This window comes from Brugia malayi (assembly GCF_000002995.4).
Source record: "Brugia malayi strain FR3 genome assembly, contig: Bm_v4_Chr3_scaffold_001, whole genome shotgun sequence".
In the NCBI taxonomy this organism is placed as follows: Eukaryota; Metazoa; Nematoda; class Chromadorea; order Rhabditida; family Onchocercidae; genus Brugia; species Brugia malayi.
Window position 1 is genome coordinate 6,137,222 of NW_025062477.1, and position 14,098 is coordinate 6,151,319.

The 14,098-nt window shown below is 26.9% G+C and overlaps 4 protein-coding genes across 5 annotated transcripts; 3 read left to right on the forward strand and 1 right to left on the reverse strand.

The window, feature by feature from the left end:
- Positions 1-601: 601 nt before the first annotated feature.
- Bm6652 (yrdC domain containing protein) lies at positions 602-2,019 on the forward strand (the record flags this gene model as incomplete). 2 transcript variants are annotated; one of them, XM_001899774.1, is made up of 5 exons in its annotated part: positions 602-653; positions 864-1,050; positions 1,155-1,395; positions 1,731-1,873; positions 1,944-2,019. In XM_001899774.1, 5 exons carry the CDS (start codon positions 602-604, stop codon positions 2,017-2,019), a joined length of 699 nt encoding a protein of 232 aa, XP_001899809.1. The 2 variants fall into 2 exon arrangements, with proteins under 2 accessions (XP_001899809.1, XP_042936072.1); XM_043080138.1 differs by lacking the exons at positions 602-653; positions 864-1,050 and having other exon boundaries at positions 1,315-1,395.
- Positions 2,020-2,211: 192 nt separating this feature from the next.
- Positions 2,212-4,021, reverse strand: Bma-glo-1 (Ras family protein; the record flags this gene model as incomplete). The annotated part of the gene is made up of 6 exons (XM_001899775.2): positions 2,212-2,346; positions 2,442-2,576; positions 2,932-3,113; positions 3,296-3,374; positions 3,569-3,715; positions 4,007-4,021. 6 exons carry the CDS (start codon positions 4,019-4,021, stop codon positions 2,212-2,214), a joined length of 693 nt encoding a protein of 230 aa, XP_001899810.1.
- A 1,884-nt stretch (positions 4,022-5,905) lies between these two features.
- Bm3600 (amine oxidase-like protein, putative) lies at positions 5,906-9,583 on the forward strand (the record flags this gene model as incomplete). The annotated part of the gene is made up of 9 exons (XM_043080139.1): positions 5,906-5,999; positions 6,412-6,501; positions 6,720-6,848; positions 7,320-7,427; positions 7,827-7,936; positions 8,281-8,458; positions 8,755-8,927; positions 9,157-9,288; positions 9,395-9,583. 9 exons carry the CDS (start codon positions 5,906-5,908, stop codon positions 9,581-9,583), a joined length of 1,203 nt encoding a protein of 400 aa, XP_042936073.1.
- Positions 9,584-11,569: 1,986 nt separating this feature from the next.
- Positions 11,570-13,555, forward strand: Bm12810 (Uncharacterized protein; the record flags this gene model as incomplete). The annotated part of the gene is made up of 5 exons (XM_043080140.1): positions 11,570-11,647; positions 12,083-12,253; positions 12,380-12,711; positions 12,882-13,291; positions 13,476-13,555. The coding sequence occupies 5 exons, from the start codon at positions 11,570-11,572 to the stop codon at positions 13,553-13,555; spliced, it is 1,071 nt and encodes a 356-aa protein (XP_042936074.1).
- Positions 13,556-14,098: the final 543 nt, after the last annotated feature.

The window sequence follows — 14,098 nt, forward strand, 5'->3', positions numbered from 1 at the left end:
TATTTATTTTCAAACATGAGGTGTAGATGGTCTTACATTGTTCTTTGTAAGGTTACTACAATGGTATTTGGAAGTAAGATTGATGCTCAGGACTTTCTAATTTGTTATAATTCTTTAATTGGCTTATGTATATTCTCTTTTCTCACTTGCTACATCCTTCTTCTGTTTTAGTTTTCCATTCTTTGTTTCCATTGCTTTAGTGTTTTTCATCACTTTTTAATATTTTTTTCTGGTATTATTATATAACTAAAACATCTATAATGGGAGCTTTCATTCAAGTTTCTTCGAAGGAATCTTATTGTTGTATTAAGCGGTATTTTGTCCAAGACTTCATTTTTTTGTGATGTCACGACATACTGCTTATAAAAGATTTTTTAATGATGTGACTTACCTTATGCAGTGGTTATTCGAACTTTTACTTTCACCTGTCAGATTAAAATATCGAAGAAAGAACGAGTATGTAAAGTAAATTAGATAAGTATTTTTATTGAATCAATCAAATAATTATTGTATTCTGATGGGATATGACATGAAATTTTATAATTTTTGCTTTTATTAAAAAGGTAAATGGGTTCATCTAATTGATGTCATACCGGTATCAATGACTGGATTAACAAATGAAATGGAGAAAATAATAAGACTGTCTGAGTCAAGTTAGTTTCTTTTTGTGCTATCTTTGATATTGATATAATTAGCAAGTACGGAAAGCATAATGTAACCGTGAAATCTTCTAGACATTGTTTTAATGAGTTCGGTGGAAGTATGATGCTTTATTAATCTAATACGTCAGTGAGAGGTAACCCGCTAATGAAACTTTAGGAATTACTTCTATGAATTGTCAGTGTATGCACATTTGTTTATAGCCTATAGTGCGGCGATTTGTCGTTGCTTGCAAATATTTGAATCGGGTGGTATAGTTGCGTTACCAACAGATACAGTATATGGTGTAGCTACAGCATTACCTAATTCTGATAAACTTTATAAGTTGAAACGTCGCAGTCGTTTAAAACCTCTTGGTCTGTTTGTTAGCAATGTTCGAGAAGTTCAAAGGTTTGTTAGTTTGTTTAATATCTTCCAGATTCATAATAAATGTTGCTAATAAGTAGCAGTGAATGGGTATGAATGGTAAAAATAAGTGTTGATTTTATTGTTAGATGGTGTCATCAGACGATTGATAATAATCAACTAAGGACACTTTTACCGGGACCTGTAACGTTAATCTTTGAACGTTCTACTTCACTTCCAAGCATTTTCAATCCAGAACATGGAACAGTCGGTATTCGGATTCCTGATCATGATTTTGTTCGTTCATTGATGACTCGCTTAGATGATGTTCCACTTGCACAGACCAGTGCTAACATTTCCAATGATCAAAGCAGTCCAGTATGCATTGAAGTATGTTTGAAATAAGTTATGCATCGTGAAATTTACTTGTTTAATACTTGTGTTTAATTTTTTTAGGCCAGTGATTTTTATATTTTTTTAATTTTAAATACAAGTTCCTTTTTTTTTTCTTTTTTTGTTTTTTTTTTTCTTTTTTGCTAATGCTTCCTTTATTTCTTTGTTGAATCACTCAATTGATTTCAAACGGTTAATTTTCGAAGAATTTGAATTTAACAGTTTAGGAGTACTGCAATTTCAATGTTTAGGGATTTCTTTTAGGAGGTTTAAAATGCTTAAGAGCTGCCATGTCAGCATATTTTTCATTTATCTCACTAAGATAATTATAGGATTTCAAGGATTTATGGCCAGAATTAGATTTGATAATAGATGATGGCATAGTATTTCAACGAGATGGTAATGTGAATCGCGAAGGAAGTACAGTGGTAAATCTGAGTATACCTGGTACCTATAGCATAATTCGAGATGGATGGTATGTTTTGGCGAAATCTACTATTATTGATTTCCTTTATCTAAGGGAAAAATTATAAATAATTTTTTAGTGCGAGAACCGCGACAGAGGAAAAGTTAAGAGACTGTGGACTAATTGGGTCATCAGATGGTGATTGCATGCAATGAAATGTTACTTGGACTAAAACCTCAAACTTTTCATAAGGTTTACGAGGTTTTAAACTTTTGCATCACATTTGTCTTCTTTATCATTACGAGAATGCATGATAAGTAGTAAAAAAATTTCTGAATTTTTCTTCCAAAATGGTTTGCTAGGGTCACTAGCATGAAATTCATAAAGCAGTAATTTACGACAGCATATCAATTACAGCATGATCGCCACTTCAAACCGAACTTTCTTCTTTTTCGTTCCGGTGTATAATGTAGTCTTTTGATTGTTTGATCATCCTGAGAATATGGCACTGCATATTGACCACTCTTCTTTATTTCAAGGATCTGTAAATAAATTCGAAAAACTCCAGTTCAATTTTAGTATTCTGAATGTTGTACATTTAGTAAGAAATTTGAGAAAAGAAGCGATTTAATCATACTTGTTCTGTTAGTAAGCCAAATGCATCTTCAATGCCATAATTTGATTTCGCAGATGTTTTCAAAGCATTCAAGAAGCCTCCTTTTTCACGATACTCCTCCAGCTTTCCACTTGTTATTTTGTTGTCAAGATCAGCCTGGAAGGAAGGAAGTGAGGAACAATCAGGAACAGAGCTATGAGCCAACAGTTTATAAGACAATTTATTAACTATAAAATTCCCTAAATCATGTATCATGTCAAAAATTTCTGTTCTGAGAAGTAATACTTTTCATATCAATGAAACAATCGTATTTGTTGAATAAAAATTTAAAAAGAATCAAAAATAAAAGAATTTAAACAATAAAAAGAATTTTTTCTTCTTCTTACAGGAAATAATATTCAAACGTTAGCGCCGAAAAGCGTAACTCGAAATCCTTATTACAATTATATGTAGTTAATCCATTGAAACTTCTCATAATAATCTTCAATTAAGATATAGGAATGGAGAATACCTTATTAGCAACAAGTATGCAAGGTAATGGTTTTCCAGTAGCAAGAGTAATTTTACTATCTAGATCACTTTTCCAGCGCAACGCTCCATCATAGGTATTTTGACGAGTGCAGTCGAATACCACGATAGCACCATGAGCATCTTTATAATACACTCGTGTCATATTACTGAATCGATCTTGACCTAAGTAAAAGTAACATTTGAATATTATTTAAGAGAAATGTTCCTTAAGAAAATAATTTGTATATTAGAATCTGAAATTCCAAAAAAAAAAATTAAATTTTAATCGCATACACTAGTATTTCGTAATAATGTTATGCTAAACATACAAGAGAATGAAATATAGATGAAATTCAAATATTTACCTGAAATATCCCATAGCTGTAATCTTAATGTCGCCTCATCACTCCATATCAAAGTTCTTGTTGCAAAGTCAACACCAACCTAAAATTCTGAATTTCATCTTTGAACTTTTTTCAATGTACGAAGAAGAATGTCTCTTTAAAAAAAGAAGAAAGGAAAACTTTTTATGAAAATTTTTTGAAAGGTTATCGCAGCTAATGGATATATATGTTCTAAAAGTAAAGATGCAAAATTCACATATAAAACTCTGTTAACTTTAATATTTTATGACAAACCGTAGCCTTGTAATGTTGTGTGAATAGATTGTGAGCATAGCGTTGCACGATGGATGATTTGCCGGTGCCAACGTCGCCAATAATTAAAATTTTAAATAGAAATTGATCTTTAGAAGATCCTACATATCCATTTGATGATGTTGATGGCTAAAAACTGGATTTTATCTCTTTAACAATATAAATAATTTATGTGTATTGTTCAATGAAGGTAGGAATAAAATGAAATGACCTGGAAATTTTCCGAAAAAAAATGGTTGATTTGTTTTTACTAAAATTCAATTTAATGTTTTTATTTTTTCATTTCATTGAATTATGCTTCATTTCCTGAAATTCTTACTCGAATTTTTAAATCATATTAAGTTCTGATTTTTTAGACATATAAATTAAGTTATATTGTTTTTTAATTTATATTAAATAATTGTTTACGCTATTGCTTACCTGAGATGAATCCATGAATTAATCTTGATGTCCGCAGAAATTTTAATTTGAAAATCGTTTGCTTTTAACAAATAAGAACAAACAAGAGTGAATGGCTTATAATTGGACGACTGAAATGAAGACTGATAAGGTAAGCTACGATAACGATAATGATAAAAAGGTATGCGGCTCACCTGTTGCTATTACCATTACTTTTTGATAACTGATAAGGAAATATGTCGATGGCACAGTTTGTAGAAAATAGATAGGACTTGCTTCTTTATGATACACATTACGATTGATAATAGTTGTAATCTTTTGAATGAAATCAATGAGAGATGTCTATGTCTAACTATTTATTTCAAAATTTTCGTTTATTAAAATTATTAATTTAATCAATTAATTTTTTATGTGAATAAAGGAGGGAATCAGTTTGTGTGAGAATGTGGCTTACGCAATAAATTGATGTAAATAAGAGGAGAACTTTAAATTATAAGTCTGAAGTTTGTAATTTGATTAGGTAGTGCTGGTCACTTTTTGTTGAAATAACAATTGAATATCATTTGAAACTTTATTTTTTCAGTATACTAAAAAAAAAAAAAACAGCAGTTTGAAAAAATTGGAACAAGAATTTGAGACGGTCCGAAATTGATGCTTTAAATTTTTTAAAATTAATTCTTTGCTTTTCATATTGAAAAAGAAAATATATATATATATATATATATATATAAACAATCAATATATAAAATAAAATGGATCGAAGGAAGCATTTCCTTAAAACTGAACTTCATTTTAGCTTAATTGTGCTGAAACAATTTAGAAGGAATTTTGCGCTTTTTAAATTTGAGAAAATTTCAACAAATAAACGTTTAAATTCTAAAGTTCTAAAGGAAAGAATTTCCTTCAAATTAGAAGCATACACACATAAGTTTCCATTTTAATTGTTATTGCAAAGGAATGATTATTTACACTTTTTAGCTTATAAAAGTGGAAATTTTTAATTTGCTATACTATTTGCTCAATTAGTGATGTCGAATTTTTAAACTTCAAATTTTGCCGTAAGAAAAAAGTAGGAAGGAGAAAAATACATTTGTTGTTTGATCAATTTTTTCTTTCTCAATCAAAAATTTTCCTTATCTGAAAATGAAATCTTTAAAGAAAAAAATTTAGAATTTATGATAATATTTCAGTTACTTAAGTTTTAAATACCAAAAAAAAATTGTTGTTTATTTAATAGAGAACAATTTTAAGAGGATTTGATAAAGCATTCTACGGATGTACATTTAATTAATAGCTTTAAAAAAAACATGAAAATTACTAGTGAAATAAATTAAATTATTGAATGAATAGCTTACGCTATCTAGGCTTATTAAGATCTAAGCTTGAAACTAAAATATATAAGATTCTAATTTTTGACTCTAAAAGATATGGATTTTTTAAATTAAAAGATAAATAAACTTTAAAATTAAGTAAGATATTATAAATGGAATTAAGTTTGAACAACTAATTTTAATGTAACATTTATCTTTTAATTTTTTTTAACATTTATGAAGCATAATGATATTGTAATTGTTTTTTTTTTTTTTTAAATTGATAAATGCTTAATGTAATTAATGATTTAATAATAATAATTAATAATAGTGACAGTAACCAATAATAACAGGAACAGTAATAATAATAATAATAAATGTTTGCTATATTTAACGATATATTTGATTATCATTCATTTCATTTTATTTTGTTTGCAATTAATTTTATTTTTGAATCTTTTGATGCAATTATAGGATATTTTAGAAATTGTAAATGTCTTAAAAAAAAAAAATTTAACATCATACTGGCATACGTTTCTCTTTCATTCTATTCAAAGGCATTTTCAAACAAGTCTTTCCTTCATTTCATTCCTCACTCTAACATTTCAACATGACCGATGCAACAAGCGTGAAGAACGTTGCAGCAATATCAACAATGATTCGCTGCAAGTTGAAGCAATTCTTTCAGAAATATTTCCTAGAAGGTAAGATTAATTAATTAGTAAAGTCGTAGAAAGTAAATGTAATTAGCATATACAATTTGCATTATCCTAGAAATTTGAAAATAATTAGTAATTTTATGGTCAGTGGAATTTGTTTAACAATTATTCATTCAATTGCATTATATAATATAACTTCAGCAAATAAAACAATGAAATTTTAATCTTTTTTTTACTTCGTAATTTATTTCAGTTTTAATTAGTGATAAATTTTTAAGGTTTACTTAGCATATATTTAAATTAACTGTTTTCAAACTGACAGTATTCGTTTTTTTTTTTTTTTTTTTTTTTTAACAACTAAAAAAGTAGAAGAATCTTATATTTGTCGCTGATTACTTTATGCAATTAATGTTAGCATATTATTGAATTTGCAAATCAATGCAAAATTTTACTTTAGGGCAAAAATATTCATACGAGGAAAGAACAATTATTAAAGAAAATCAAGAAAGCATTGATGAATTGTTGATAAAATATCGAAAATTATTTGGTAAAGTAATGATTCCATAATTCAATAATAAATGCTATTACTACCTTACAAACATTTCAATTAATTATTGAAGTTTTTTTTTTTCTTGGAATTTTTAATAAGTAACATTTTAGTTGCAAAAAAAACGAATTGAACTTTATAAAAAATGATAAACAAGTATGCTAAGTTAAACTTCATTTAATTAAAATATTCATATCATTGGTTATCTTTTTTTTAAGGTTTTCTCATACCATTTATTTTTTTCCAAACAATATATTGGTTATTGGTTTTTCGTTATAATTTATATTATTATTTTAAAGATAAATATGTGATGACAATAGTGATGATTTTTGGAGCGTTAATTGGAGGTGTGTTTATAACTAATAACTAATTCATTGATTTTTTTATAGCGCAATATTTTCCTCTATTAGAAAGTGTTAGAAAAATTTAGTAAAATTATAATTTATTGTCAAATTATTGATTGTTTAATTCTTTCTAATTTTTTCTCCTATGTTACTCTTATTTAATGAATTATTATTGTTACTATTGCTAGATGATTTAATTATAAGAAAGGAACTTTAATAAAAAATTTTTATTAAAATTTATAAAAAATTTTTTTGAAAATTTTGATTTTACATTTTTGAAAAAAATAGTGATTTAGGTCTTTCTGCTATGAGATGCAACTAATATTTTGATTAAAAAAGATCTAAAAAGTAATTCTGAGAGAAATAGAATTTAAATTGGATTAAAATGCTGAAATCAAGAATAAAATGTTGGAAATTATTGATAAGTAATTTTAATGAAATGATAATAAGAATGATAATGATAATGATTTGTAGGAATGACAACAGAAGGTGGTGGAGCTATAGCATTTCCAATAATGACATTAGCTCTTAATATAAGTCCTGTTGTGGCTCGTGATTTTTCATTTATGATACAGTCTTGCGGTATTTCATTTCAAATAAATCTATATTTCGTTTCGTATAAATAATTATAAGTGGATTTTAAGTTAATTATTAAATTATTAAGTTAAAATTAGAAAGTTCAAGTTGAATAGTATGAACAATATGACTACAAGTCATTCAGTTAAGTTAATCTGTTTTAGTCTTATTGCAAAATGTTTTTATTCATTATAATATAAAAAATTATTAAGCTGATAAATATGAAATTTTGTTGCTAATTTTTAAATTTGTAATATTATAATTTTTTTTTTCAAAAATTTCACCCATTTAGTGATGAAAAGCCTAAAATGAAGTAAATAAATGATTATAGTAATAATTGGAAATGACCAATGGTCGAAAGAGTAAAACTTTTACTCTTTCTTATCATTATTATCACATCTTAAGGCTTAACTGCTGCATCATTTACTATTTTTTTCACTGGAATATTAATTGAATGGCATTCGATAATATTTTCAACAATTGGTGCTATTTTCGGAGTTATCATCGGACTTGAGGTTAACTTTTCTTCTATTCCTTTGAAGTATTTTGCCATAATAAAAAAAAGATTTAAAAAAAAGCGTGACAAAATGTAAAGCGGTTCACGTACGTTATAATCTATCTGTTTTTTTTTTTTTTTTTTCAATATACTAACAGAATATGAGATCCTCATTAAAATATTTAGAACAATAATTCTAGCCAACAATTTATTGACAATTAATTCGTCTTATTTGGTACTTATAAAATTTGAGAATACCTTTTGCAAATTACCTAATTATTTGCATTGTTGAATCAATGAAATATAAACGCAAAATTTAGAATTTAGTAGATAAGAATTTTCGCTTTGATCTAAAATTTTCAGATAGTTGACCCCTTATTGTCACCAGCAGAAAAGAAAATGACATTTGTTTCGGTGTTTTTTTCATTTGCGATTGCATTATTTATTTTAAATTCTGAAAAAAAGCGCAAAACATTTAATAAAATTGATCAATTTACTCTATCGAAAGCGCTTATTTTAATTATTAATGGATTTATTGGAGGTATAAAATTTTTTAAAAAAATATATATTTGAAGATTATTTCATATTTGCTCTGTATACTACTGTCCTTTACCTTATTTCAGCTTATTTGATGCACTTTAAGCTTTCGCAATTTGATAGAAATTTCTGATGCCATCTTGTCACATTTTTCATATTAGGTAGTTATCCTGTTAAAATGTGCAAATGAGAATTCTGTAAGAGAATTTTAACCGTACCATAACTTTCTTTTGAGAGGAAAATGAAAGTTATTTCAAATGTAATTGAAACTAAAATGATCATATCAATTAATTTTTAAAGGTATTTTTACCGGTGTTGCCGGTTCCGGCATTGATGTTTATTCGTTTTCAATACTTACTTTACTTTTTCGAATAAGTGAAAAAGTCGCAACACCAACATCTGTGGTACTAATGGCAGCAAATAGTATGGTTGGTTTTTTCTGGAGGCAATTTATGCAAAATGAAATTGAACAGGTGATAATTTCTGAATAAAATTCTGAATAAAATCTGAATAAAATAATCATATTAATTAACAATATACATAAAACATTTATTTATTTTTAATTTGTTTTTGGCACTTATTACGATGAAATAATTAAATCTTTTGCATTTCATTCTAATATAAAACAAAAAGAGAAATGTATTGCTAATTATTGTCACATATTTAAATGAATTCATCAAGAATTATGAGAACATATTTCAGGAATCCTGGGAATATTTCTCGGTATGCTTACCTGTAGTTGTAATTTTTGCACCAGTTGGTAGTTTTCTTGCATCATATCTCCATCGACTAACACTTGCTTCATTTATTTACATACTAGAAACAATCGCTTTGGTAAAAAAATAATAATTTCATTTGCTACAGATTATTCATCTCTTTTATTCATAAAAATATTACTTGTAATCGATGCAATTTTTAACATTTTTCTACTAAATTTTAGATTGGTGGTTTGATAATAATTAAGCCTAACTGGCGACTGCTTATGTTTACAATGGTTCTTATCAGTGGCTCATTGATATTTTATATGACAATTGCACGTTATGGGCAAAAATTAATGTTGCAGAAGATAAAAGCATCTGAATTGAAAGAGAAAATAAATAACGAAAACGCAATTGCATCAATTATCTAAACACAAAACTATTGATTGTACTGTTCATTTTAGAATAATTAATTATTACCAATGATAGCTTATCCTTAATGCCTTAATGACTATTTTATCCTTAATGAATAATTTTTATTACATTTCATTTAATTTTCCTTAATGACTAAATTTCATTTAATTCAATATAAAATGAAATTATTGAACTAGAAAAAAGAAAAAACTTTAATATTATCGTTTATTTGTGCCATTTTATTAACCAAGTGATTATGCAGATACGTAATTATTACAGAAATTATAATATGAGATAAAAGGAGATGAAAAGAGTCAAGAAAAGGACTATGGCCAGGTATTTTAGGACATTTTTAACCAAACTATGATGGTACGTACTTGTTCATAAGTATTTAAATTAAGAATAACATATCACTAATATGTCCGCTATTAATTTTCTAATCATTAAAAACATTTTTTGTAGTAGTGGTTGATCACTTACTGCTAGAAAACAGTTTATAAAAAGCAGAATTGAGAATGGTATGTTTTGATAGACTGCCGGAAACAATCGAATATAATCAATGACGCCAAAAACAAATGGATGAACAATATCACTGTTATCATATCAAATTAATTAATGCTGTACAGGACTATTGGCTACTCTTGAATTATTCGGCTCAATCATCGTACTGCTATCTAAATTAATTCACATAATTATTAGAACTTCACTGACACACTTGTAGAAATCCTAATTATCAGTAAATTTAGCTATTTGTTTTTATTAATTTTTTGTTTCGATCATTTCAATGCATTAATTTTTCTTTGATTGCATTTAGGCTCATTTTATTAAGATAATTACTGAATATTAAAACTTATTAGAATAAGTTAAATGTGAGTTTAAACACTAACCCCTCTATAGCTTGATCTTGACCTTTCACGTGGAAAGTTGATGCTATTTCATTTTAAAGTAACATATTAGGTGATAGTCAACTAATTATTTAAATTTTTCTTCTTTTTTTTGCCTTAATTTTATTTGATTTATAAGTTGAAATAAATTTTCTTCGTTTTAAATACTGTTTGCTTAATTAGTTGAAATAGAAGTAGAATGAAGTGATAATTAACGAAGTAAACGATGTGATTTTAACGAATATTTTATTTCATTTTATTTTTTTTAAAAATTAATATATTATAAAAACAAACTTTAGTAGCATTAACTGCCATATCATATCCGTCACATGTCAAGTTGAACAATTTTGAATGATTGTTATATTTAAATTGTATTTAACTGTCACACACTGGTTTAACTGGCTACCACGCATTCTATAATTCAGACATTTCTATTTCTTTCTTATAATATTTTCTACTAACTTCTTCTATCAGACTAATTGTTGATGAATATTTTAATTAATTTAATCTGTTATTATGAATTAGGCATTTCATTTGTGAGTTATCACATATCGTAGTCCGACGATTCATATCATTCGAGCATTGAATGTAATATAAATCTTAGTGATAACCCGCTTATATGCCATATTTGATATGTTCAAAATAAATTGACAATGAATGCTAAAAGTTTGTTAATTTTCACATTTTGTTCATCAATAAACCATTTTTCTCAAATTATTTTTGCTGATTGCAAAATTTAAATGCATTAATCGTTCTTGAAATTAACCTAATCAATATGACTATGATAATTTCATATTTTTTGAATGATTTGACTTTTACATATATGTAATCCTTAAACTATTACTTCTCTAATGAATAATGTAGAAAAAAAAGAGAATTTATTGTTCTGAAATGATTTATTTAATCTATAAACTAATTTCGAAAAAAAATAGTCAAAAAGCATTAAGTAAGCCTTCTTTTGGTAATTTCCAACACGAGAGAAACATTAGAGAAAAGTTCGATATCATGCACAAGCATATTATTATTGATATATAATATTCATATCATATTGCTAAATGCTTGAATACCTGTCGTCATGGAAATATCATTGAATATGTCGTTTGCTATTTGAATGAATGAATGGATTCCGATGTTCTCCACCTGAAACAAACTATTACTGACAAATTACAGCGTAATGGTACGCTTGATAGAATACAGGTATACTTCCTTTTTTTTTTTTAATATGACAAATTATTATTTAATTAATTTCGAGTGCAACTGGCAATGAATTACCGAATTATTCTCTTAATTGGAAATTTAAGGTTAGCCAAACTAAATAAATTTAAAGTTTAAACTTAGTTGAAGTATATGAAATATAGATATGCTGTATCACTTATAAGGTAAAAGTATTATCTGTAAAGAATTGCTTTTTGTAGCAGTAAAATCCTTTAAAGTTGAAAGAAGACAGTTAAATGAAATGTAAAATATATCAAAATGTTTGAACTACTTTCTTGTAAAACACTTCAGTATGCTTAAAAATTTGAATTCAAAAAAAACTTCAGTGAAGATGTCCATTTGTGTAACTAATAATTCAAAATATTAAAAATAGGCCAGGAAAAAAAAAAAGATTCATATACTTATATTAAAATATAGGCGGAATTACGATGCGCTGTATTTCTTGCAATTGAAAGTACTGAGGATAATGAGCCTGAAGCGGATGAAAGTAAATTGGACCAGAAGCTTGGCTACTCTATCATTTATCATTTCCTCAGGCAAAATCGATTCCTAGCAACAGCAGCAGTTTTCGAGAAAGAAATACATCAGGTAATAAAATTATTGATCATAATGTCATAAAAACATTTTGATGGCTAATTTTTTTTTTTTTTTTTTTTCAAATATATCTTTTGTTAGACTTAACATAGCCTTTGAATATTTCCACTTAAATTTCAGAGAATTATTTCTTTGGAAGAATTGAAGAAAGAAAATGCTGCAACATTTTGTTTCCAATTTTTTGAAGATAGTATTAGTTTATCTAATTTCAATTTAACCGGAATAACTAAACAAAACATAAAAGAAACATATTCTGCTGGAATTGAAAATAATGAAACGAGTAACAATGATTCGAATTTTATCTTATCTTTTAAACAAAATAACAACAAAAAGGATAATATAAGAGTTATCGAAAGGCAACAAACAGCTAATTCTGAATCGAATAGAACTATGAAAAGTTTTCTATCGAACAATGAAATATCAACTGATACAAAGGGATCCTCAGATAAAAGGTACTTTTGCCGTTATTAATTTACAAAATGCATACTTTCACTTCAGTTGTTTTTTTTGCAGCCATCTTTTACTTACATTCACCAACTATTTGTTCCATAACGTTGACAGCGCATTTTATCGTCAGTGACGCAAATACGTGATGTGATGAGATAATTATCAGTAAATTTAGCATCAGAAACGAAGGAAGCAATGAAAAGGAGAGATGGAATGATGGTGCAACAACTGAAAAATCAAATTATGATAATAATAGTGATAAAGGGGAAAAATACAAGAAAGGAAGGAGTTTAAGCTCAGACTTAGCAATAATTTCTGAACAACAACAACAACAACAAATTCCAAAGACATCTTCAATTGTGATATCGAAAGATCAGCAACAACCTACCAAATATATAACATCTTCATCATCATATCCCAGAAAACTTCCACCAATTAAATCAACAACAAATGAATTAGCGCAATCAACAAGATTACCTTCTATACCATCGGTAAATAATTCATCGAATCATACCGGAGAAGTACCATTTTCACATCTGCTAGATACCATATTAAATTCACCATCGTCTAATAAAAGCGAAACAGGTAAATTCCTAACTTAAATTCACCTAAGAATTAATGCCATTTTTGAAGTTCTCCAATAGTCTTAGTCTATTTAATTTTATCACAAAATCTAGTTCTTATTGTTTTTAGCATAGCATTTGCATTCTTTGTGCCAATTTTTAAAATTCTGGAGAATCTACTGATTATGTTGAAATATGTATTACAGAGGAAGATATTATGGAAGAAATCATTCCCGATGATCTGCTACAGTCCGATAACAATAGCAGTACCACTATTTCATTCTGAAATAGTAATCAAATCTTTTGGAAGTAATGTGGGTTGCAACTTCTTTTTTAAAAAAATTAACTTAGTATAAATTATGCCTGCCTAAATGCCAGCAACTCACTATTTTCCAGTTGTTTACTTCGAAAAAATATAAAAATGTAACCCTTTGAAAAACAGATTACAACAATAAAAACATTTTTTGATAAACAGAAAATACAAACGGCAAACTTGTAGAAATGAATTTTATTTTCTTACTCAAATATTTAGAATTATTCGTATTCGATTTCAAACAAACCAAACATAGAAATATACTCAAAACTGCGAATCCAGTAAAAGCTTACAAATACGTATTGTGGCACTTCGTGACTTTTAAAATTTTAACAGATTGATCGTTATGAAATATAAGATGTGAAATGACTATATTTATTGAATGTGAGATCACTAATTAACCTAGAGAAGAATATATCATCGAGGTTAATCAGTCAATAATGTTCAATACATTTCTTGGCAGATGTACACGCTTGAACAAAAACCTTTAAAATTATATCAAAAATAAAATTTCAA